Below are 25,810 nucleotides of genomic sequence, written 5' to 3' on the forward strand. Positions count from 1 at the left end.
GACTTTACTTTGATGTCAATTCTTATTTCAACCTTCATTTCCTGAGCTCAATGTTCAGGCAGAGCCTGCTTTCACCTGACGATCTTCGAAATTCGGTGACGTCTGCCTCTGTGCTGTGTCACCCAGCACCACAAGACTACACTACCCAGAAATCCTAGCCTCTGGTATTTCCGGGTAGGTAGTGCTGACAGCCATATTTGATTCGATTATGCTGTCCTGGCTGCGACAACCAGTTTAGCCAGTTCTCGACAAAAAAAACAAAAAAACAACGGTGTCTTTTCTTCTGTTCGAAGCGATCTTTAAGGTTCATCCGCGACGAAGTCTAGCTGCATCCACAGTAACAACCGTTTATAACCCGTAGTCAAAGATGAATCCCGAATAGTAAGTGCTGCTTTTAATGTCGAGTATGACAGCTCCCTTTGAGCTGTCAGCATAGCCGAGCCAGCCGGGGAAGCTAAGCTAACGTTAGCTGTGTACAAAATGAACGTCAGCTGCTTTGTCTCCTGTGCTAAGTTAGCGAGCGGGGGGCTGCGGTGACAGCGGCTTTAACGACCAATCTCCCCGTCGTTTTTATCAGTTTCTGTTTAAAATAACATGAGAGTGGCGGGTGAACGAACTGTGTTCCGTCAAAAATGTATGTCAGCGCATTTACAGCAACTCAAATGGAGGCAGCCCGAGAAGCTAGCAGGCTAGCTGGGTAGCTACGTAGCGCTCCTCGGAGCTGCTCGTTGAGGATTCTGTTACTGACAAAATATTGGCGTAAGATGTCTCGAAAGCGACCCGTGTAGTCAGAAACAATCCAACTGTCGGTATAAACGACTGAAAGGGGAAAAGCCCCGGGTGGAGTTAGTAAGCACTTTATTGAGACGTGTTTACCGCAAACAGGAAGTTACTACATCTTCTCGTGATGTGGAGTTCGTTGAGTAACGACAGGCGCCGTGCGGTTTCACCACCGCGCTGCCACCGAGCAGCAGAGTTCCCGAAAGACGGATCGTTGCTTCCATCAGGCGAATCACCAGAATGAAGCCATAAAAAAGCTGTTGAGCCTTTAATAACAGAGTTATAACTCTTAGTTATGAACAGCATTTCGCCATAAGCTGTCACTCTGAAATGAATTGCTGGATAATCAGTTGATGCATCGGAGAAAAGAAACCCTGCTGCTCCTCTCTTAGACGATGAAGGATGATTGAGTTGATCTGCTGGCCTGTGGGTCACAACCCTACAGCTGCTTCTGGGTTCTTCTTTGACTTTTTAGAAATCCAAACTCTCGGAATGGAAAAAGAATCCACAGATGAGTCGCTAATTATTTTTTTTGTCATTTTGCTGCCTCCATCCTTAAAAGAGTAAGAAATAACTTTTAAGGTTATTCAGTCTGTGTTATAAAAGTTTCAGTTGAAGTACAAAACCTGAATATTTTTTCTTTGCATTTCTGCATTTTGTTGTTTTACCATAAAAGAAAACCAGAACGTGTCAAACCCCAAAGTGCTTGTGATCAAAAGTGAGCAGGAGAAAAATCAAGAAATCAGATGTGAAACCGCAAACGTTCATTGTGCCAAAATCATCGCGACCTGTCAACCTAACCAGCCTGCTCCTGCACCCCCTGATGAATTAACGTCTTGGTGTGTCTTCCATCTCAGTGACTATTTATTCAAGCTGCTCCTGATTGGCGACTCTGGTGTTGGAAAGTCTTGTCTCCTCCTTCGGTTTGCAGTAAGTGTCTGTTTCTGAGCTGCTGTCACATAACAGGCTTTTATATTCTTACTTGTCGGCACTATGACGTGTGTGATAGAAGGGGGGTATCATATCTATTATATATGTGTGTGTGTGTGTGTGTGTGTGTGTGTGCTCTGTCGTAGGATGACACGTACACAGAGAGCTATATTAGCACCATCGGTGTGGACTTCAAGATCAGGACCATTGAGCTGGATGGAAAGACCATAAAACTTCAGATTGTAAGGAGAACTCAGCTGCTGAGGCTGGAGAAGGAGAAGCGGTAGACTGGACTGCTTTTGTCTGATAGGAGCTGTGTTGTTTTGGCAGTGGGACACGGCTGGACAGGAACGGTTCCGCACCATCACATCCAGTTACTACAGAGGAGCTCACGGCATCATAGTAGTTTATGATGTAACGGATCAGGTGAGTGGTTCTTGAAGACCAACCATGTTTATCTAGGGTTCCATGTCAGAAGTCTGTAAATGATAATAAGAGCTATTCATGCTCACAGAGCTTTAGACCCCCCCCCTCCACACACACACACACACACACACACACACACACACACACACACACACACACACTGATGGTTGGCCCACAGAGGGGGTCTGGGCCATGCAGGCCCCACTGGAAAAACTGCCTCATCATCCATGGACATTAAGGCCCTGCAATAAAATAGAAGCAATAATTTTATACATAAATATGAGAAATGTGTCATACTGTGGTGGTGTTTGGTGCAACAATAGAGTGTGCTCTTATTTTGAAACCTGCAGAGTGGTGACATGGGGAAGGGGCGTGAGCACTGGGTTTTGTTTACATGTGGCTAAGCTAACAGGCTAGTGGTCAGAGCAGAGGAACCAAAACCAGCAGCACTGACAGGAAGAGAGCCCAGGAAAGGTGCTCCGCTTCGGTACCTTTGGAGAGTCCGCCCACACTGACTTGACGTTCTGCTGCTTCCTCGTCACCTCAGAGCAGCTCAGAGCAGCGTGTCCTTGTTGACATGGTTCTTGATCTGCTGTCAGCCTTCAGGCTCACAGCTGCCGTCCTCTCTGCACACAGGAGTCCTTCAACAACGTCAAACAGTGGCTACAGGAGATCGACCGCTACGCCAGCGAGAACGTCAACAAGCTGTTAGTAGGCAACAAATGTGACCTCACAACGAAGAAGGTTGTGGATTATACCACAGCGAAGGTACGTGGGGCGGCTGTGTCGGATCAGGTCTTTGAAGCGAGAATGTCTGATCAGGTGATGCTGTGAGTTGCCGTCGTTTTTAAAGTGGAGCTCAGATTTGTATTCATGTGATGGCCTGGAAGGTCTGGGCCTGCAGCATCCAGCAGCTGCAGCATCCAGCAGCTGCAGCATCCAGCAGCTGCAGCATCCAGCAGCTGCAGCATCCAGCAGCTGCAGGCATCCAGCAGCTGCAGCATCCAGCAGCTGCAGCATCCAGCAGCTGCAGGCATCCAGCAGCTGCAGGCATCCAGCAGCCTGGTGCACTCGGACCTGGCAGAAAACTCTGGGACGAACAAGCAATCCCTCTGTCCCACCAGGGCTGCTGCACCCATGGGTTAAATAAGATAATGTCCTGGCTACATCCCCCCGTACGTCAGGAAACATCTTATCCTTTCAAAAAGAATGATGATACAAAAATGTACGAGCCAAGTTAACCCTGCTTTAGAAGCAGCAGATCCTGCTTGAGAGGAGACGAGCTCATGAACGGCGGCGCTGCTCTGGACAGACGTGAGACCTCATTGATCGCGGCGCTCTGACTGCTCATTTTACGTGTGTTTGTGATTGAAAGCTCCGGGAGTCACATTACCGCGTTCTCACAAGTTTTGTGTTCCCGTTGATGCTGGTAAATACCAGTGTCTGCTGCAGGGTCATGTGACCATGACTGAATGCTAATTAGTTTAGGAGATGAGAAAGTTTTACTTCTCCTACATCTAGTGGAGCTTGAACATGTCTGCTTGCGTCTTTGCGTGATTATCAGTGCTAAGTGTTGAGCGACTCCATGAATAAACGTCAGTTCCCAAGCTGCCTCCTGCTGCTGGGTCTGAAACGGTCCTCATGTCCTCCTTCATTCTCCAGGAATTTGCTGACAACCTGGGCATCCCCTTCTTGGAGACCAGTGCCAAGAGTGCCACCAATGTGGAGCAAGCCTTCATGACCATGGCGGCCGAGATCAAGAAGAGGATGGGCCCCGGGGCCACGGCTGGCGCCTCAGAGAAGTCCAACGTGAAGATCCAGAGCAAGCCAGTCAACACCTCGTCTGGCGGCTGCTGCTGAGACCTGAAAGAGCCACGACCTGAATCCACCCGAGCCCACGACCAGTCTCAACGTTACCACAGGGAAAGAGAAGCAGAGAGGGAAAGACAGACGGACAAGGAAGACTTTGAGTGGAACGGTTTGTAATTGTGTGTGTGCAGCTACACCCCCCACCCCCCCACCCTCTGAGTCAGCAATAGGACGGTAAGCCCACCCACAACATCCAGAATATGCTGGGCGGCTCTTTCTGTTTCTTTACCCCCGTACTGGAAAACAAAATGTATACGATTTTTAACAGTGTGTCAAGTTAACCAATGAAAGAAGACTCAAGTGTAAGGTGTTCTTCTTCTGTTTGCCCCGTTTTTCCTTTCAAGTTTGTTAAATGAGTCACTTTTCTAAAAAAACCAAAAGAAAAACAGTTGTCTTTATTCAGCTGATGACAACAGCATGACTTCGGCCTGAATCTCCTCAGATACGTGAGTTATTAAGCACTTCAAATGCAGCACATGCTTAAAGCAGCATCATGCATGTTAGAACTGATCACATGATCCCTCAGCCAGCGGCTTCCTGTCCACCAAGGAATCGCTTCCGTCAGATCGCGTGACCCAGACCCTCGTGTCTGCGTGGCAGGAGTTCGACATGACAGTTCTGCCTCCGCTGCTGTCGTGTTGTCGGCGTATTCCTCCCCTCTGCCCTCCTCCGCTCCTAAAGAATCCACTTTGTATGACAGCAGAAACATTCCTGTGTGTGTAAGTGTTTGGTCCGTGTGCTCCTCTGGTGTCCATGATACAGCAAGCATGTGCTACATTGGGAGGCGTGACGTCGGCTGTGTTTATTTCTCTGCTAATGTTTCTCAGCCCACAGCACAACCATGACAAGAGAAAAGAACCCATCGTCCCAGCTCCAGACTAATCTCCAAACTGTATATATTTATACATAAATGTAAGAAGTGATTTGTGTAGAGAAGCAAGAGAAACGAATGACTTGATACTAGCTGGAGTTTGTCATCTCGGCAAGTGATTTGTGGCTGCAGACATGGCATTTTTGTGGCACAATGTCTACTATTAAACAATGAAGGAGATCTTTGATAACTGCTGGTCCGGACGCCGTTTCTTTCTTTCCTCTCCCGCTCACTCTGGGTCTCGGTCCCTCCTCTGGCTGAGCCGTGCCTTCAGCCGGGGTTAAGCTGTGAGGAATGATGATCTTTGGCCTGCATTTCTCAGGCGGCAGCTTATACATCGGCCGGACCCCTGACTGAATACGCCACCGTTGAAGAGAGCAGACGACGCTCTCGTGACGTCGACATGAAGCTGAGCATTTGCTGCTTCAGACGTTACAGAAGAGCAGAGGCGTGACATCATTTCAGTCCTTTGAAGTGATGTGTTGGTCTGATAGAAGAATTGTTAACGGCGACAAATCATCAACTACATTTTTTGTTAAACTCAATGATTGAGTCAACATTATTGGGATCATAAAAGCGTTTACAGTCATAAACCTAAAATAGGCTCCGACTCCTGAATATCAGTGAGCTGATGGGCGGGGCTTCAGCTTTCCCTGTTGTAAATGAAGACGGTCCAGGTAGCGTCTGTTGTTCAGGTGAAGAATCCCATTAATTACAACATGTCAGTGTCTTTACATCAAATCAGCGTGTCTGTAGATTACTGAGGCCACAGATAAGAGGGGATGAAGTCCGTCCTCTACTGGTATCCAGGAGGTTTACTGGTTTGTGTCTGGTATCTCGTAACCTTCAAATAAGATGGGACACAAAAAGTAGCTTAAAAATGATCAATGAAAAACTCCACAAGCTTTGTGCTGTTTGACCGTCCTGGATCATTCGTGAGTGAGTCACTGGACACGGCCACTAACATGACCTTGTCCTCCCTCGTGGCAAAGTGGGACCATTCCTGCCTCTGGAACTGAAGACAGTCTTACGTCCTTCTTTGATGGGACCCTGACAGAGTGGTCAGGTGCTACTGGGAGGCCGTCTGTGCCAGTAAGAAACTACAGAACCTTCTGAGAGAGACCAGAACAAAAGATCTCCCAGATCAGAGCCTCAAACTGGAGCTGAACTGGAACCAGAGCTGATGCAGTGCACGCCAGCAGGGGGCAGTGTTGGCCTCCTGCTGTGGACGTGGCCCCTTGTAGCTCCTCCCCACCACCGGGGTTCATGTCAAATTTCAGGAATGAAGCTTTTACCATTAGCATAAATAATATTTCAAGAATAAAACCAAAAAATGTTTGATCACAGAAAAGTTTGTAATATCAGAAGATTAAAGTGCTACAAGTAGTACTTACTCCAGGAACAAAGTAATTAGTTTATAAATTCAGTAATATTTCAGTGAATATGTTGTACTATTACCAGAAAAAGTTGTAATATTTCAAGTATTACATCGCTAGTTCTTAATAATTAAGGAGTAAAGTGCAGTATTTCAGAACGCCATGAAGATGAGATGCAGGTGTGTTTCCACCAGGCAAGGTTGTCATCCAAGAGAGAAGTCCTACTTCTGAGGAAAGTCGTGAGGACGTGAGTGAACATCCTCACGACTTTCCTTTCTAAACTCAGTTGAAGTAGTTCACGGGTAATAAAGCTGTCACAGTTGTTCTGCTGTGACTTCGTCTGATTGGCTGATTCAAGCCTCACGTTAGGAAGAAATCTCTTCTCCTCAGAAGGTTGATGTCAGTCTCAGGGCAATAAAACCACACTTTCTCTTAAATTATTTTAATTTCTTGTGTACACTAAAAGTAAAATTTACACACTTTAAATCTCAAAAGAACCTGGGCATGCACGTTAACCTTTTGACAGGCTCTTCAAGTGATTCAGTTTTTTTCCATAGGAATTTTCCCGTACATTATACAATCCATAGTTTAACTGTACACAGTCTAAAGCCACAGTGAACTATTATTACATCCATTTCATCTTTACAATGTGCAAAATCCTCCTGGGAGACGGCTGACAGTAGTCTGGGCAGAACACAAGGAGCTAAACATGAGAGAGGAGGAAGGAGAGAAGCGGCGACAACAAAAAGCACTTCATGTTAGCAACAAGTGTGGAACAACACATGGAAGCTGAAATTGGTCCCTTAATTCCCTTCTGGTGCGAGTCGACCTGCACTGCTAATTTCACTTCACGGAATTTTAGTGGTTTCACACGAGTGTCCCACTCTGGCCCCCAAAACCAGTGAAACTGAACCCTGGGAGAGTGGACACCAACAAGGAAGGAAACGTGCCAGCTGGTAGAAGCGTCTGAGAGGGCGTCGCCCCGCCAGATTGACCAGCGTTCCTTCGGTTTCCAAACAGAGAAGATGAAGCGTGCTGCAGCAGATGGATGCAGCAGCAAACGACAACACAACGCCACTTCAAGAAAATCAGGTTCAAAACCAACAGGCTGAAGGTAAAACGAAGCCTTCGACACAACGAGGGGACAAAACATTCAGCTGGATTTTGCAGGCAGTGTGGTTTCAAGTCGATAAATATATATTTATATATGTATAGAAATTTATACTTGTCATATATATTCCACTTCAGTTCGAGCTTCAGCCAGTGTTTCGTTTCCTTCACAGACAGACATGACCCCACTCCCACAGACACCTAAACAATCCTCCCCAATCATTCTGAATTAAAAAAAACACCAGGTAAAATGAACCTTTACATCCCTGATTATATACACGATGATCCCTCTAGATATGAACCCTCCCACTAGAAATGACCAACTCTATAAATTAGTTTCTGATCTAATCAGCTAAGGGAGCAGGCCGTCAGCTGAGCCCCCCCCCCCCCCAGCTGTTTCCCCAAATCATAAATGCTTTATTAAAAAATTAAGCTTGAAAAGAAGCAGCACAACTTTAAAAATTAAGAATGAAAGAAGGAGAACCTAAGCGGCAACAAGGATTAAAAAAAAAAAACTGATACATTTCAGTGGGCGGGGCAAGCTTGAAGTTGTGACCTCTGGAGAGGGTGTGGCCAGGGAGTGGGTGGGGCTTCAGTCCGGTGTGGCCTGGGAGCCCAGCGGTGTCAGCGTGGCGGGAAACATCAATACCTTCGCCTGCATGAAGGAAAGATCCGGCAGACCAGCGATGACTTTCGCAGCCTCTTCGCTCAGGTTCTCGTCCTTCCTCGGCTTCCTGTCAAACGAACAAGCAACAACTCAGAGGCGGGATGAGTTCAGCTCGCGCTCAGGATGGGCAGGCCTACGTCTGCGAACACCTTTCAGTCAACAAGTAGATCGCCACTAGTGATCATTTCAGGTCTGACGAGGTTCCCGGTGATCATGTTGATAAAGTTATTAAGTCAGGTTTGACCTTTTGACAAAACAGCTGATTCTCCGTGACTGTCACGTGTCTCTGGTGCGTCTACGTGACTGTCACGTGTCTCTGGTGCATCTCCGTGATTGTCACGTGTCTCTGGTGCGTCTCCGTGACTGTCACGTGTCTCTGGTGCGTCTCCGTGACTGTCACGTGTCTCTGGTGCGTCTCCGTGACTGTCACGTGTCTCTGGTGCGTCTGTCATGTCTTATCATGTCACCCGATTGACGAGGAGTCACACTGAGATGTTTCTTGTCAGAGAGGTTGCACCAGCTGGCAGTTAACCATCACTGCAGATGCCAAATTTTCTTCCTTTCTCACTTTGACTTCTCACCTGGTGGAGGTGCTGGTTTTCTCCATGGTGGACATCAGACGTGCGAAAGCATCTGCGACCCGGCTGCCGGAGCTGCCGGCATCCAGCTTTGTGGTTGTCAGCTCATACAGCTCGGGGTCTACGCCTGGAAGAGGCACAAAGGGAAAAGTTACCACGACCAAAAACTTCTCTGTGCCTCGTATGTTGACAGCGGAGCTGCCAGTCAAATCTGAACCAATCAACGTCCTCGTCATCTTGACCTTTAACTGATGGGTGACGGCAGCTACATGTGGCGCTGAGCTGCAGGAGACGACCGGACCAGGGTGAGCTGGTCCCAGCAGGCTAAAGGAGGAGGACCTGCACAAAGATGGCAGCCCTCTGGACGAGCCCTTCGTGGTCGGGGCTCTTCTTCATGTTGGTACTTTTGTGAACAGAGTTTGTATTTTGCTCTTGTGTAAAGGAAGTTGTGTGTGTGTGTGTGTGTGGGGGGGGGGGGGGTACCCTAACCTCCTGCTATGGAGGTCAAGTGACTTTCTTTGAGTTGCAGAGGTCAAGACGTTGGCAGGGCGGCGCTGGCGTTTGTTAGAACTATGGCGACTCATCGTTAATCCTCAACCACTGAAACAATCAACAACTGTTTTGGTCAAAGATGAAAATGTTGAAATTTTGATGAAAGCTTCTTCAATGTGAAGAGTTTCTAGCTTCAAGTGGTTGGAGATGTTCTTCTTCTTTCAAATCCAACAATATTTTCTGGATGAAACAATGAATCGATGAAAGAAGAAACAGCAGCAGATGAAACTCCTCCACTCCTGCAGCTGCAACGCTGATTTTCAGATTAAGAGATTTTTCATGCACAATTAACGGGGGATGGTTTATGTCCAAAAATGATTTGTGTCTTTGTCACACCAATACATTTTGCCTCAATATTTTAAAGATTATAGGAGCAAATCTCAGACTTTGATGCGGTTGGTCCAGGGAAATTTGGGAAGTCTGGTTTTCTCTTTTTCAAACAAAACAAGTCCTCTTAAGCAAACATAAAACCTGGTGTTGTGATATAGGAGGGAATTTTGTGGACATTTTCTGATGCATCCTTTTATTAAATGACAAGTGAAGTTGGAAGCATCTTGTGTCCCGCTTCAGTTCAACGTGATGAGATATTTTTACTGTTACTTCATATATTTGTGGAAAAGCAGGGTCATAAATGACGATTCAAAGCGGACGTTTGTGAGTCTGGAGGGAAACTTGATAAACCTGGAGCCGTCTGTTAGCTACTGGACCAGATTCTGGTCCACCATTATAACTCAAGAAACCACATGCAAGTTCGCCACGACAGCCAGAGTCTGATTGTTCCACATCCAACTGAGCGGATGAATCTTTCCACGCTAAATGCTGCAACACGACGGCCCGGCGAGATACGCAGGTGAGCTTCACTTCGACTATCCTAACACAGACGGGTGCCATGAGTGAGAAGCAGAGCTTATGGGGTTAATTTAAAGACAAAGTGGTACAGGAGGAGCCCTGACCTGGGATGGTGGGTGAGCTGGTGGAGCCTGAGTCCTCCACGGGACCAAAGAAGTCCAGGTTTAAGAGAAACGAGCCTCCGCTCGCTGGGTGTGGGGGGGGGGAGACAAAGAGAGACAGAGAAATCGGAGACATGCAGCAGCGTCAGTGCTCTAACAGAGGAATGTTAGCCTGTTGGTGATAACAGGTGGATTTCGAGCAGAAGTCCCAGGAACTGAAGGACCTCAAAGGTTCCTGTGGTCCTTGCTGTCATCTGTGTTTCGAACGATCATGCAGGTGACGCACACCCAGCTGGTTCAGGGCAGTGACACCAACCAATGCCATGCTACTGTTACCCAACCAAAATCCAATGTTAGCTACATGCTAATGCTAACTGCTTACTGTGTGGAATTGTTTCACAGGATCAAAGCAGGCTGAATCCAACAGATTGACCATGTTCACGCTGTCACCCTGACGTTTGCGTGTTTCATGAGCTTTTCTGATGAAACGAGCCGAACAGAGCTTGTTGCTGCAGGAGCTACCGCTAATGTTAGCATGGTGACCCCTGTGAGCTCTCTCCTGCAGACTACATGTGGCAGGTGAAATCAAATGCTGCGAGTACTCAAACAGCAAGACATGTTCAACACTACTGCCCTCACCCCACCCCACCTTTCTGGGGGAGATCCACTCCCTCAGTATGAAATAAAGACCCTGGTTCCTGCAACTGAAACACAAAGTTCCTGAAGAGGTTCCCAGTTCCTGAGGAAAGTTTCTGTGTTCGAAATGCACCCAAGATGTCTTTGAGCCCAGTAGCCATGTTGTTCAGATAAAACAGCAGGAAGAGAACCAGGATTCAAGGAAAAATCCACCTTCAGATGCAAGTGTTTGTGTTCAGATGTCTGGTCAGAAAGCTCCACTTTAGGCAACACTCAATCATCTGGATATGTTGTCATATTTGTAGAGCCCATATTATGAAAATCTCTATTTTGGGTCTCCTATGCAGCTACAAAGACAAAACGTGTAGAATGAGAGGAGCCAGTCATGCTGCTGCTGGTGGGCTGAAGTCTGAAGATGCCAGTTCCAGCTGCTGCCTCCATCACTAGCGCAGGATCAGGACTTTGCCTTTTTGACTTTAAAATAGCTGTTCCACAAGAAATGAACCATTTTGGAAAGCAAGATCTTGGATTTACTTCCAAGAATCACTCCTCCAGTCACCTGAATCCAGATCATCTTTTGTCAAAGCTGAATCTGCAGCGCTGAGTGGATTTTTCCTTCAATGAAGAGTATAAACACATGAGAGTGACTTCTAGATGCTTGCTCAGGTTTCAGACATGTTCTCAGCCCATCATGTGGAGGTTTTTCTTTTTTCTCTCTGTGACAAATTGAGATGTTTCCAGGCTTAGAAAGGAGGGGGGGGGGGGGTCCAGGTAGGAGGTGGCAGGGGTCACCTACCGTCCAGAGGGTTGGTAAGGCCACTGCTGCTCCAGTCAAACTGGACGGGTGGGAGCACCTCCTGTTGGAGGAGAGGAGGTTGAACATCAAGAATCACATGTGAGTCGTTCTATCGCCTCCTGCTGGCTGGGCTTTACACTGCTCATCCACTGGAATCCACCTGCTGTCTAACCAACTGTCACCTCAGGAACCCTCCCAGGTTACGATCACCACTGAACTAAAACTGCCATTTAGAGCGCTACTTTGCAAAAACAGCGCTCTGTTAGCTGGCTGGTGCCTCAGAGAGGGTAACAAACTGCTAACTTCCTTAGCATGATTTCGAAGGGGAAGCTCTCAATTTACCAGAGGATGTTTTGTTCCAAAATAGTAAGAAGACCCCGAGTCAAGATCCTTTGTGTTACTGAAGCTCTTCCACAGATAATGAATAAACACACAAAGAAAATGTCCTGTACAGTACTACTACTAATCAAAGAGCTTGTTTACCTCACCGAAGAGAAAACAGAATAAGTAATGACTTTTAATACATCTTTTAATTTTATTGTTTGTATCATTATTAGGCCTGTTCATATCAATATTGATCATTAGTAATTTGTATGTGTGGCATTGGGTAAATTCTGGTCCACAGACCTGACTTTGGAAAGCCTTGGTTTAAAGGGTTGCCTTACAGGTACTCAGGGGGCTCAGGAGTACAGCCACGCCCCCATCTGCCTTAAACTGACTCACTTTTGCCTTTGAGGTACAAACAACGTCAACCGGTGTCATCTTGTTTTTAGTTTCACATACAGAACCTTTATAGTTTCAGCTGAAAAAACCCAACAATGAACTCATCGACGATGGAGTTGTGTGAATCCACCTGGACTGAAGCGGGGCCCACCTGGACAGCGTCTGAGGGGCAGGAGCTGCTCTCTGGAGCTACTGGAGGCGCCTGGGCTATGGAAGCGATCATCTCTGCTGCAGAGACGGGCTTCACAGGCTCTTTGGTTGGTTCCAGCATCCCCTACAAGCACAGACACACGACGTACAACAGATGAGAGGACCAGGAACATCGTTAGGTGATTATTCAGCAGGCTGGAAAAGAATGAATAATTAATGGTGGAGAAAACAGGACTTTTTTCTTTGAGTTGGTTGCTGGAATTTGGATCCAGCTTTACTCTCATTTTTGCTGTGAACAAAATCATGAGGTCATGTTTTCAGTGCTGTTTGTTCGTTGGTTCTTTTGTCTGTCAGCTGGGTTACGTTCTAGTTTACAGTGGAACGTGATTCTTAAAACTACTCGCAGTATTAACTCATGAGGGCACAGAAATAAGACGTTCAGGCAATACTGACAATCGGAGAAGCTGCAAAGTGAATAATCGCAATGTGATACAAGGGATGATGTCACTGAACAGCACCGGTGAGCTGCACAGGCTGAGACTCAGCAGACATCCAGACAGTGACAGAAGGTTGGTGCTGTTGAGGTGAAGGACACAGCGACGGACGACTCACCAGGCTGGCGGCGTACATGGGCACAATGACCGGCTGCTTTTTCTGTCCGGTGAACAGCTGCACAAATTAGAGCAGCTGGTTAGAAAACTCCCATTCCTGCTGAACCGACACTAAAAACTGTTTCCTCACAAGCTTTTGAAGAAAAGGAGGAAAAGTTTGATGTTGGAAGTCTCAAATGGATGCAAGCAGAGGTTAATTAAGGCTACACATCATTTAACACCTCATTAACTTCGCTCCTGAAAATGCACTTATACAGATCACAAGGTTTCTGACCTACATTACCTATTCTTTAACTTTAAATTGCTGATTTCATATTTCTGTTTGCAAAAGCAGCTTGTTGATGAAAGGAGGAGCCGACAGGGACTCACGATGTTGCGGGTGTCGATGCCCAGGCAGCAGAGTAGTGCTTTGTTGCAGTAGGAGCCCCCCCACTGGTGTCTGAGGCCAAACGCCTCGTGGATGTCCTGAAGCTGCGTCCACACGCCACCATGCAGAGCCCTGCTCAACCACCAGGACGATCCGTCATCAACAATCACAAGTGAGATCATAAAAACAGAAAGCTTCTCAGTGTGAGGACTGAGAGGCTTTCCCAAACGGAAGTGTAGAAATTTTAAAAAATCATCCTTTTATAAAGCCAAGAAAAGGCTTAATTCATTCCCCGCAAATACCAAATGATTTCAGGAACTATTTGGCCTATGGGGGGGGGGGGGGGGGGGGGCGGCGGCAGACTCACCTGTTGCATGGCAACCTCTTCTCCTCATCAGCTCCTGGCTGGGGTTTGTCTTCCAGCGGCTCCAGCAGGATCTTCAGGGACATCACCTCATCTTCCACCTGAGGGACAGCAGTCTGGGGGAAGCTGGTCTGGAACAGTTTCTCCAGACGACTTGACAGCGCCGCCTGCAGGACACCAAGCAACAGTTATCTCACATCCTCAGAGACAAACAAGCAACCGCCAAACTATTTTAAAAGCTGAGTGGATTTGCTGACCCCTGTCAGTTTTCTGTTCCACAGATGATGACGTTCCAAAACTCCTCAGGACAGAAACTCCACACGTGGATGCTGCATCGCTGTCAGCGAGTGACAACATGTCTGATAGGGAATATTAGGGGCTGACGATGACGTAAGTGATATAAGAACGATGATGCTGATCCACATCCTGATCCAGATTCCAATCAATACCTCGCACTGGGCCGTGAACCCGCCGCAGCCTGTTACTGAGGCACGTCGCTGACCCCACACAACTGCTTTGTAACACATTTAAGCAGACAGTTTATTTGTGTATTTTGTTTAGTTCTTTTAAAAAAAAAGGGCTGATTGTGTCACGGCAGGCTCATGACACTGCCTGAACAACAATAACAATCACATTCAAGAAAAAAAAGCTCTGGTGTCAGAATTTAACTGAAAGCATGAGGATCGATGCGTCTCTTTAACTCCTCCCTCGGAGGGATTTCATAACTTAACTGTTGCAATACTTAACTGTGCAATACTCTTGTCATAACTACTGTATTTGTAAATAGTTTATTCTTATTTTATTCTTACTCTTACACTTTATCTTATTCTTATCTTTAAGTCTGCACTTTCTAATTATTGTAATTGTAACTTTATACTTTACTTTATAGTACTTCAAGAGTTTAATAACTGTAACAACAGAACTTCCCCCCGGGATTAATAGAGTATTCTGATTCTACTGTCCACCTTCAAGAAGCCAAAGACAAGTGTGTGTTCTTAACCTGGACAGAGATGTCCTGTACAAACATGCTGCAACAGCTGATACTTGCTTGTGCCTCACAGCCCATTGTGATCACATCTGAATAAAACAGCTTAGGGTTTCCTGTCAGGAGTGGACCTGATACTCAAGCAACCCTTCAGCCGGGGTGGCGACAGAGCAGGGCCTAAGTGTTTGATTGACAGGTCCAATGAGGGCCGTAAGCTACTCACCTCTAGTTACACTGGTTGCCTGCGTAATGAAACTGGAGGTCATGTGACTGAGGTGAATGAATGCAGCGATACGCTGTCATGTTTAGGCCTCCATCTTACTGGGCGGCATGGCTCAGGGGTGGAGTGGCCGTCTAGCAACCAAAGGGTCGCTGGTTCGATCCCCTGGTGACCATGTCCAAGTGTCCTTGAGCAAGACACTGAACCCATAATTGCTCCTGATGAGCAGGTTGGCGCCTTGCATGGCAGCTCCACCATCAGTGAGTGAGTGAACGGGTGAATGAGATGACACTGTAAAGAGCTTGGAGTGCCGCTAAGGTAGAAAAGCGCTGAATAAAATTGAGTCCATTTACCGTTTACTCCCTGTCTGAGGTTTAATCTGAGTGGAACCAACACCTTCCAAAATACCTGCCAGGGTCACATTCCTGAGGGCGGAGCCTGGAGGAGTTTCCCTACGCTCAATGAGAGTGTGTGCATCACTCCTCCTCTGCACCTGCCCCCCCTCAGTGACATCACACTTCCTCCCTCCACACCTTCTGACGCTTTTTCCAGGAGATGAAGTTATTCTTTGTGATAGCAACATTTCCCATTCACGGGTCAGTTCCCATTTACCAGCAGCAGTGAGGGTTGTATGAGGATCTGACTCAGCTGAGAACCAACAACCAGGACTGATTTGATCTGAGCAACACAACATTCTTGTTCAAGTCCATTGTTTGCAGACGGCAGACATTTTGAGTTACTTTTCCACTTTGTTGTGAATGTGAACCATCATGGCAACTGTAAGCTCTAAATGTGACGACACATTTTTAACTGAATTACACCAGAAGGCAGCAAAAGTATGAGGTGTTGTAATCAGGATCCATTACTTAATCTTTTACATTTTTTCGCCCCTAAATCAAACAGACACAGCAGACTGACGGGTTATGACTCTTAAGCCACACTGATGATTTCCCAGAATGCTTACCAGCTGTTGGTCCATCCTGCTGTTTTCTTCTCTGTTGGCTGGAGGTTCACCATCTTGCCAAGCCTCCTCTGTGGTCCCTGCTGGAGGCGCAGCATTCTCCTTGGAGCTAAACGCTGCCCAGGACTCCGCCTCCACCTCTTGATGCTCTGGCTCTCCAAAGGCACTCCAGCCAGCACCCGCCTCCCCCTCTGTGCTTTCAACGGCTGAGCTGAAATTCCCAAAACTGTCACTGACAGGGAAGTCCGCAAACTTGGCTCCACCCTCCCCCTCCGTTACACCAGAGTGAAATTTGGGCGAGTTGAAGTCACCAAAGTCATCCTCGTCCTGGGCACCTGGAGCTTCCTGCACAGGTGCGGAGCTGGTTAACCTGTTCTGCTCCTGGTGGGTATCAGGCTGGTTAAAATCAGCAAAGCCCTGACCGCTGAATGACCCAGCATCTCCAAAATCCCCAAAGTCCTCCTCCTCATCATCATCCTCCACCAGCTGACTGTGGTCAGCAGGTGTGGCGATATCCTCTTGGAGTGGCGGGGACGGCACCGAGCCGGTAGTGCTCATGTCACCGTACTCCTCTAGAGCATCTGTTGACAGCGGCCGGCCAAAAGAAGTCTCTGTCTCAGTTTCCGTCTCAGTCTCGTTCTCGGAGCCCTTCCAGTCCGACCGCCCCACATCGCCGTCACGAGCTGTGTCTGGTGAGATGTCGTATTCTCTGCAGCCCACGCCATCTTTGGAGTCGTCCCTGTCGGCTACATCCACCCCGTTCAGACTGTGAGGTTCCTTAGTGCAAACTGTTACGGAGGCAGAGTGCTCATGTGCAAAGGCTACGTCCCTTAGTTTTGAGTCAGCGTCTGTCCGAGAGCCCCGGTTTGTGTTGCACGAGTCGTCCAGGGCCTCAGCAGGAACAGATATGGAATCAGAGCCAGATGTGGTGTGTCCAGTTCTGTTTGTGTCCCTGATGTCTTCTGACACTATTCCCTGTTCTACATTACAGTGCTCGTCATGGCAGGCAGCCTCCACAGGCCAGCTGCCCCCCGTGGGATTGTCCGAGTCCTCATCCGCCGTCTGGCTGATGTGGGATTCAGCATTGGAGAAAGCAGCAAAGTCTGCAAAATCGTCCTCTGGGCTTCCAGCCGGGGCGCTGCCCGTGTCCTCGGTGGACGTTCCTTTTACATGAGAGTGGACAGAATTCAATGATGAAGGGCTACCCTGAATGTCAAAGGCTGCAAAGCCATTCGTTAGCACCTCTGTGCCTCCGCCGTTGCAATCAGTCAGCTCATTACCAGCACGGATATCCAGGGAGGTGGAGACGCCCCATTTCATGTCAGTTCTGTCTGAGGGGCTGTTGCCCAGGTGGCCCAGCGGCACCACGCCATTGGCCTTGGACAGCTCATTGGTGGGGCTGTGCATGCCGTTAGAGGCGTTGTGGCTGAATCCCACCACCCCTCGGCTGTTGATGAGCTCAGGCGGGGAGGTGGCAGCCAAAGCTTGATTCTGGTTGAAAGTGGTTGGGGTGTCAAACTCTGTAAAGCTGATGCTGTTCGAAACTGCAGAGAAGGTGTCGAAGTCTCCAAACTCTTCGTCCTCTTCCTCTGCACCATCCTCCATCGGAGGCGGGGAGGATGAGTACATGCGGATCACATCTGGCTCCATGATGCTCTGGCAAACAAGGAATCCTCCTGGCTACACCTGAGACAATGAGAAAGAGAAATTACCTGTCAGTGCCAAGAAATCATCAAAAGGTATGCATGTGAGAAGAAGTCAATAAGAGCAGCTCTCAATGAGGCGGCAGCACGTATTCGTGTGGTTTAAGCTGTGGTACAGCACCAAAACATAAATATTCATGACTTACATGGCAGTAATTAAGCTGTAATAAGAAACACGGCCCGTGGATTCCATTCGTTAAAGGCAGTGCTGAAACTGACTGTGTTTGAAGCTCTAAAATTATTATGAACTCCTTCAGTTATTAGCAAAGATCCACCTGCTGATGACTGAGCTGCTGAAGCAGAACTCATCAATGAACCTCTGTATTTACATCTACTTTTCTAGATATTCTGAAATCATTCCTGATCTAACTCAGTTCCTTAGTTTCTTTTTGTTTCGGAACTTGTCCTTGTGGCGGGTTTCCTGCTCCACAGCTCACGGACTTTTATCCTGTCGTGAACGATTGTGTCTCTGATTTCCTTTCCACAGCACTCCATTTGACAAGCCTGCTTTCACTACAAGACTGAAACCTTAAAACAATATTTTCATAAAATTTAAACATCAGTAAAATTTCAGGCAAATAATCCAGGCTTTGTACTGAAGATGTTATATTTCATAGTTTCTTAAAGGTTCTCTTAGATACACCGAGGTTTCACGCGCCTGCAGTGGTTTAAGCACATCAACAAGAACGGCGCTGATGGAATTCAGTCAGCACAACGAGCAACAGGCAGACGTCGACACAAAGCGAGTGATGCTGAACTTGGGTTCAGGATTAACATCAGACGTTGGGTTGGTGTGTTACAAACCTGGTTGGAGTCGACTCCCTGCTAGGCTGAAGCTCATCTTTGAAGAGGTTTTTCAACTAAAATCTATTATACATGCGGCAAACTCCTTTAGGATGTATGTACAGGTTATTTGCACGATGTCGTCAAGTGTATGGTAGAGAGAGGGCGCGCGCGCGTGTGTGTGTGTGTGTATACAGTTTGAGCTCTTTGTGCATGAATAAAAGTCCTCAAGACCCAAGATCTTTGTGCTGCCGTTATGCTTTGAAATAAGCCACAAAATAAGCCCAGTCTAACTTCAGCTAGGACTGAGTTTTAAGGTGGACCAGCTCTTTGCTTCTAAGTGAGACATCACTCCTCAAGAGTTCTGCCTTGCTCTGCCCCGTCCTTCGACCAGTACTGCTGTAACAGTAGAGTAAACACTATCGTTTGATTGGTTAAACACAGAAACGCTTGGAAGATCCATCTTGATGCAAGACAGTAAGTTCTGCACATGCACTACCTGTTTTCACCATCCTGGAGGCGGGACTTACGATGAGGATGTGTGTAAGCTGTCAATCTTCACGTCAAAGGACAGACATGTGAACGCTGCATGTTGGACTGAGCTCCATTAAATGTAAGTTATTTTAGTCCCAGAGCCCAGCAGAGACACAGAGACCTCCTGGCAGGGCTTCACCTCCGCTGCTACAACTCCATCCTTGGGGAAGCTCTGAATGTACAAAGTATGATTTAGTATATTTTTCCATTAGAATATCTACTTGCTCTAGAACAAAGTGGATAAGAATGTGCCACACCTCCCAACCACTACCTTTCACTGTGCTTGGCAAACTAGTCCGAGTCTCAGCTCCCTCATGGGATGCACACGCACACAAACTGGTCACTTCAGAAATGCAGCGTCTCGTCCAATCGGCCCAGTTTAACTCTCTGCTCATCATTAATGGTGAGAAAACCAGTACGATTTATGTGCTTTTCCAAATGATTTGGAAGTTAAGAGAAAATGATTCATTCAGTTTAAATACCCTTTTTAAAATGTGTACATGACAGTATCATACTGTATGAATATGTTTTATAATTATTTTATCACCAGATAAAATAATAATAATAATAATAATAATAATAATAATAATAATAATAATAATAATAATAATAGTAATAATACTACTACTACTAATAATAGGGCTGCACGGTGGAGCAGTGGTCCTCACTGTGGCCTCACAGCAAGAAGGTTCCAGGTTCGAGTCCCGGCTCGGTTTCGTGATCTTTCTGTGTGAGTCTCCATGTTCTCCCTGTTCCTGTGTGGGTTCTCTCTGGTACTCCAGCTTCCTCCCACCGTCCAAAGACATCAAGAGGGGACTAGGCTGATTGATTCTCTAAATTGACCGTAGGTCTGAATGTGAGTGTGAATGGTTGTTCGTCTCTGTATGTTGGCCCTGCGATGGACTGGCGACCTGTCCAGGGTGAACCCTGCCTCTCGCCCGTAGATGCTGGGATAGGCTCCACCCCCCGTGACCCTTACTAGTGAGGAATAAGTGGAAGATGACGATGGATAATAATAATAATATCAGCGACTGGCTGCATTACTTAACATCTGCCACATGTCCACTACGGTGCACCCACATTGGCCCCCCGACTGATAAATGAAAGAGGAAGTATGCTGGGTCTCCACCCACAGCTCCTGGACATGTTTGCTGCTTGTCTTATCTCTGAATGCCTGAGGACAGAGGACCTGAGCATTCTAGGATCACCAGGTGGACTGCAGACCCGTCAGTCCAGGAGCTGATAAGAGAACGTTCCTGGGAAGATGTTCCTTCAACATCTTCCCAGACTGGGAAACCTCCCAGCTGATAATGGAAGCAGATCTTCTCTTCGCCACTCTTGGTGCTCATTGGCACACATTCACACCATCTGTTAGCAACCAAACCTACCTGGCCAGTTTCGCCTCCTATCATAGCGGTTTATCCCACCGACACCCGCGTTAGCCAAGTTTGACACATTTCTCTCACTTCTCTGACGTTGGTGGCTGACTGAAGCTAGCACGCTAACAAGCTGACAGGCTGGCTGGTGCTATCGGTAGCTCCGGAGAAAACTGTCAGCGAAAGACAATCGTTCAGTAACACAGAGAGGGGGGAGATTAAAATTTACCCGGCATGAAACTACCCGTTAAATTAGCATGAACAGGAAGGCAGCTAATGAAGGCCGACACTCTCCATTGAGACAGGGTGGAACGGCTAACTCAGCTAGCATGTGAAAGCCTGAAACCAGTTTAGCCAATTTTGTTACCACATTCCTGAGTTGGTTATATTCCTTAGCAACACGACACTTCTCCTTGTGTATATTTAGGCGCGCTAACAAAGCCCCAGCATTAGATACAAGTTAGTTGGCTAAGTCTACTAGCAGTTACTGCAGCTAACTACGCAGCTAGCTAACACAACAACAAGCATCTTCCCCGGCACCTCCAGCTAGCAATGTAGCGTCAGCCTACCCTCATCATCCAGCTCGCTTTGACAGGTGTTTTAGGAGCTGGAAGAAACTGTTGTACGAACCGTGAGACGTTGACCGCGGATGTCCATGACTCAGTTAGAGGGCGAGTTGTCCATACGGTGTCGGATGAGGACAGCTACCGGTGCGGGACGGCTGGAACTGCAGCCCGAACTGAAGGTTGTTAACCGGCTGCTGCTGCTACTCGCTGGCCTCAATGTCACCCAGCATGCACCGCTGTGGCAGGTTGGCGGTGCACGGAGATGTTGGGTTCCTCCAAACTTTCCATGTTAACAGGTAGTTTACATCTGCACTAGTCGAACTTAAACAACTTGATTTAAATGAAGTGGTTTACATGAAATACAGCAGCGGATCTCGGCGCTAGGCTGAACAAACAGAAGCTCTTGTGAATATTTTCACGTTAAACGCATGTTGTTTTTACCCCACAAGCGCTTCCACGTCATGTGACCCAAGGACTAAAAATCACTGCAAGATATTAGCACCTGCAAAAACTACACAACCTGAGTGCAGCCGAGTTGAATAAAATAAAATAAAAAAACATAAATAAAGCGATTAATGATAGAAGTCTCTGGGGGGGGGGGCGCTCAGCTCTTCATACGTCAAGGAAAAACTGCATGTTTCATTTTTCTTCTTCTTTGACTTCAGATCGTTGTTACACGTGTGAAGTGAAGACAAGTGTAAAATGTTTTCATGCCAGTTCAGATTTGTGTGTTGGTTCAGCGTCAGATGAGGCCAGGGAGCAGGGGGGGCTCACCTGTGCTGTCCACCTGAACAGACACCAGCACCTGCAACCTCTTAGAGCTGAGGTGACCACAGAGGAACATTTCTTACATGTTACTTTTCTATACTTTAAAGTTATTTAAAAAATGGCCCACTGGAACGAAGGACCACAGTAAAGACGTGTGATTGGAAGTCTGACGTCACATATACACAGGACGGCGAAGTTTGTCCTCCACGGAGCGCTCAGGTGCCAACGCCTGACTTTACTGCAGTGATGAAGTATTCTGAAAAAAGTTGATTGCATTGCAATATTTAATTGTTCCAGATGATTTCCAACCAAAACTGTATCTTAATTCCTGAGTCATGTGACTAATCGCTGGACTTCATGACAGAAGCAGTCCGAGGACGAATGAGTGTTTTGCTTTGTTGTTTTTTTTCCATCCAGACTCCACAAATGAGACCGATGAGAATCCAAGAACCCCCAGCAACCTCCTGGTTACCACACCATCATTATAAATGACAGGAATCCCTCAAGATGATGAGGAGACAACTGCTGCTCAACAGCAGAGACTTTAATCACCAGCAAGGCACCACCTGGTAAAGTCAAATTTGGTGAACTACTGATCAGCTCCTCCTCCTCTTCAGTGATCGCTCCTGAGTTTCTTCAGGTATTTAGACACCCTTGGGAGAAGAAAACTGAACCAGTCGTGATATGCAGGCATTTTCTTCAGCACCAACAACCCTGCTAGCTGAGTTGCAGCAGTCCTCTTCCAGTCAGGCCAGTTTAGTGATGGTGACACTGCCTTTGATCCATAACGTGTCGACGTCGCCGAGTGACATCACTCTGTGGTAAAAGTCAAACAGCTGCTGTCCGTCCACAAACACACGGAACCGACTTTGCTCACAGTGCAGCTCAACCTGCGACCAGAGAGGAGAGACGGCGTCAGAGGTTAGAGGCTTGGACCGTCCCAGAGACGGACTTCCCCAAGAGGAGCTCGCATGTTGAGACCCTGAGAACAAATGGACAGGACAGTAAGGCAGGAACTACGTGTTCATGAGAACACGCCAGCAGGCTCACCACAGACGTGATCTCCTCCCCGTGTTTTAAGATCAGCACTTTCGTGATCAGCATCTTCTCTGGTTTGGATTTGGCTTCGCTAAAACAGGAAGGGAGACGCAGGAACAAACTTCCTGAGGATCTGAGCTCAAAATGTTGAGAAAGTAAAATGAAACCTAAAAACCTGTCTGTTTAGTCTGGGGTTTATGGAGCGTTTTTTCATTTTATAGTTTTATTTTGATGTATTTATATTCTTTAAGTTATTATGTTCAATTTGAGCAGTTTTATAATGAATTGTTTTTTTGTTTTATATGAACGTGGCTATTTCTTGCCACTTGTTATTTGACGTAGTTTTTAGTGTTTTGATTCCTGTCTGATCTTTTTCTTCTCTTTTTGATCGTTTGATGGACTTTAATCTCCTAAACTGTCATATTTTTGATTATTTCAAACTCTTCTGTTCATTCAGTTACTTGAAAAGCACTTAGAATTTCAAATTATTTGTTTTAAAGTCGCTGAATAAAGATTGATTGATTGGTTGATTGATGGGGCTCTGCTGTAGTTCAATTACTTGCTACATGATGACATTGTTAAAGAACACCATCAATTCCTGATTCTATGCCCATGACACAGATTTGCATCTCTCTTTTGACACCAGCAGATATTAATAACAGGATGACATCAAATCAAACAAAAGCTGATTATTATTATTATTACTGAATTATTATGACTGTCATTGCTGAGAACTGGACACCTCAACTGAAAACAAGAGCAACTGATGAAACAGAGATCAGCACTAACAGTTTCCACCAGGAGATGGAAACTGGAGGCCAAAGAGAAGCTTGAGTGTCTGCTCCTGCTGCTGATGTCTGCCAGCAGTCGGCTGACGGGCTGGACTCACTCTGGCTCAAGCAAACACTCCTTCTTAGTCAGAGATTTGTTATTTTCCTGGTCTGGAGGAGCCAGAGAGGGAAATCCTGGCCTCGACACATCAGTAACTGAGGGACTTTGAGTTTCAGGACAGACGCTGGCACCTTGAACGGCTGGTCCCGGATGAAGGGGAAGAACGGGACAGTTCTGTCGGCGCTGGTCCAGGATCCAGAGATGCAGGCCCTCCGCAGCACTTGGCGGTCCCTGAATCGTACACAGATCTCCAGGGCCACATCAGGCGGCGGCTCCCGGGACGTCCCAGAGCCACACGTCAAGGCGACGTAGAACCTGAGCAGGTCACATCATTACATGTTGGAGGGCTGGTTGCTAGTAGATCTTTACAAAAATGAAGCTCTCATTTTACAATCTGAACCCACAGCAGAATGTATCACACCACCCACTGCCTCTCCGTGTTGTATCAATAATGGTTATCGTTACCATCATTGTGCGTCAGGCAGCCATGAGCCCAAACATGACCTGAGTACTGAATACTACTCCTGTAATCACACTTACAGCTCCCACCATGTATTTCAGAGAAACAACAACATTAAAGTGATACTTCAAGTGTATTTTACCCTCCAAGTACTCACTCACAGCAGTACTCAGCTCACTAAGATGTCCCCCCCCTCCATCTCTTCTTAGTGACCCCAGAATGCAGGAAGAACGAGCCACGTCTATTTAGCTTGATGCTAATAGAGACTGATGCTCACAGCAGCTAAACTGTCCAGAAAGCATCAGTTCACAAACTCTCCAGGTGGTCGTCTGGTATAATCCAGGTCTCATTAATCCAGTTTGATGATCAGGAATCCAGAGAAAAAGAAACACCTTTGTGAGCTCAAGACACTAATCAGTGAGTACATGAAAGATAAAAAAAATACTTTGTGATTGAAGTATCGCTGGAAACGAAAGTACTTACAGATACAGACTTTATGTTTCCTCTTAGGTCACAGTTGTGGTGTGAGAAATGTGCTTTTGTGTGTCACTTAAACATCTGGGTGATGTCAGTGTCAGGTGGTGTCACACATAGCTACTGTTACCTGTCAGGATGGGAGTCCACGATACCCACGACTACAACTTTCCTCCCTGGCCGCATCCCACCTGCAACATGGCCTCTGAAAGGAACTGCCTACACACACACACACACACACACACACACACACACGTGATTCACCCCTACTGACTTCGAGCAACTGGTCCTTTTTAATAATTACTCCTCACTGCTGGTTTCACTGGGTTACTCCCATCATAACTCTGTGACAGGTCATGTGACCATTAAGGATCAGGGTTACCAGATTTCTCTCTGCATCTTTGTCAGAGGAGCCGGCGCCCGGTGTACTGTCATCGCTCTCACGCCTCCATTTCTGTCAAAACACAACAGTTGTTGGTTACAGGGCCTCTTCTCCTCCAGGTAGACAGCTAGTACAAGTACACGGCTGGGGCGTCATCTGAGGGTCAGCCGGGTCATTTACAGGCTCTTGGAGGAACATTCTTAGAACCCAACTTTACAAAGCTTTCAAACCTCTGAAAATATGAGACAGGTTTAGTTCTTCAAACATTTCAAGCATCTCTAGCTGAACCGTGTTCTGCTGCTTCAGAACCCTTCAGAGACTAATGCTGTACCATGCAGAGAACACACACTATGACACAACTACACACTCATCTGTGCAGCTCAGCTCTGACCAGCGCCGAGCCAGATACACCTGGTCTGTATCATTGTGCCATTTTTTTACTTGAGTAACATGTCTACTCCTAAACTGGCTATTGCTTGTTATTGTGATTTAAATACAGGACGTCTTAGAAATAACTTACATAAAATTGCCTTTTGCAATCAAAGATTTCTAGATTAAAACAAGCTTTTATTTTGATAATCTGGACAGGAAGTTGCATTCTTATCCTGGGTAGTTTTACAGAATGGTGGCAGGTTGTCGGTTTTTCAAAACTGTCAAAAAAAATTTTTTTAATCCAAACTCAAGAGTCAAAGCCTGAGTTTGATGAGCAACCATCAAAGTGCAGCTTCCTCTCAGCTAAAGTTTGTGCTGTTGCTGCGTGTTGTTGACTCACCTTCCTCGTCTTCACCGTGTGGGTTTCAGCCATGTTGATCTGAAGGAAAACAGCAGAAATCAGCTGCATGTCCGGTTTTTCTGCCTCCTGCTGCTGACACACACACACACACACACACACACACACACACACACACACACC

General features: G+C 46.8%; 3 protein-coding genes across 9 annotated transcripts; 1 reads left to right on the forward strand and 2 right to left on the reverse strand.

Moving 5' to 3' along the window:
- Positions 1-195: 195 nt before the first annotated feature.
- On the forward strand, positions 196-5,066 carry rab1aa (RAB1A, member RAS oncogene family a). Its single transcript, XM_086212371.1, has 6 exons — positions 196-381; positions 1,638-1,710; positions 1,857-1,952; positions 2,041-2,136; positions 2,773-2,904; positions 3,799-5,066. Exons 1-6 carry the CDS (start codon positions 368-370, stop codon positions 3,994-3,996), a joined length of 609 nt encoding a protein of 202 aa, XP_086068497.1. The 5' UTR covers positions 196-367; the 3' UTR covers positions 3,997-5,066.
- Positions 5,067-6,298: 1,232 nt separating this feature from the next.
- Positions 6,299-21,405, reverse strand: aftpha (aftiphilin a). Of its 5 annotated transcripts, XM_086212367.1 has the most exons (11): positions 20,949-21,405; positions 18,939-19,114; positions 15,926-17,608; positions 13,760-13,923; positions 13,395-13,524; positions 13,027-13,083; positions 12,395-12,538; positions 11,542-11,602; positions 10,113-10,196; positions 8,611-8,734; positions 6,299-8,096 (listed from the first exon to the last, which is right to left on the reverse strand). In XM_086212367.1, the coding sequence occupies exons 3-11, from the start codon at positions 17,570-17,572 to the stop codon at positions 7,955-7,957; spliced, it is 2,553 nt and encodes an 850-aa protein (XP_086068493.1). In that variant the 5' UTR covers positions 17,573-17,608; positions 18,939-19,114; positions 20,949-21,405; the 3' UTR covers positions 6,299-7,954. The 5 variants fall into 5 exon arrangements, with proteins under 5 accessions (XP_086068493.1, XP_086068492.1, XP_086068495.1 ...); XM_086212366.1 differs by lacking the exon at positions 18,939-19,114 and having other exon boundaries at positions 6,300-8,096; positions 20,949-21,402; XM_086212368.1 differs by lacking the exon at positions 18,939-19,114 and having other exon boundaries at positions 6,302-8,096; positions 12,416-12,538; positions 20,949-21,399.
- A 138-nt stretch (positions 21,406-21,543) lies between these two features.
- On the reverse strand, positions 21,544-25,767 carry LOC147258046 (galectin-related protein-like). 3 transcript variants are annotated; one of them, XM_086212374.1, is made up of 6 exons: positions 25,670-25,767; positions 24,898-24,969; positions 24,646-24,734; positions 23,713-23,896; positions 22,703-22,781; positions 22,444-22,542 (listed from the first exon to the last, which is right to left on the reverse strand). In XM_086212374.1, exons 1-6 carry the CDS (start codon positions 25,736-25,738, stop codon positions 22,538-22,540), a joined length of 498 nt encoding a protein of 165 aa, XP_086068500.1. In that variant the 5' UTR covers positions 25,739-25,767; the 3' UTR covers positions 22,444-22,537. The 3 variants fall into 3 exon arrangements, with proteins under 3 accessions (XP_086068498.1, XP_086068499.1, XP_086068500.1); XM_086212372.1 differs by lacking the exon at positions 22,703-22,781 and having other exon boundaries at positions 21,544-22,542; XM_086212373.1 differs by having other exon boundaries at positions 22,434-22,781.
- Positions 25,768-25,810: the final 43 nt, after the last annotated feature.

This window comes from Aulostomus chinensis, chromosome 8, assembly GCF_037954235.1.
Source record: "Aulostomus chinensis isolate RoL2024-O1b breed Wild chromosome 8, RoL_Achi_v1.0, whole genome shotgun sequence".
Taxonomy (NCBI): Eukaryota; Metazoa; Chordata; class Actinopteri; order Syngnathiformes; family Aulostomidae; genus Aulostomus; species Aulostomus chinensis.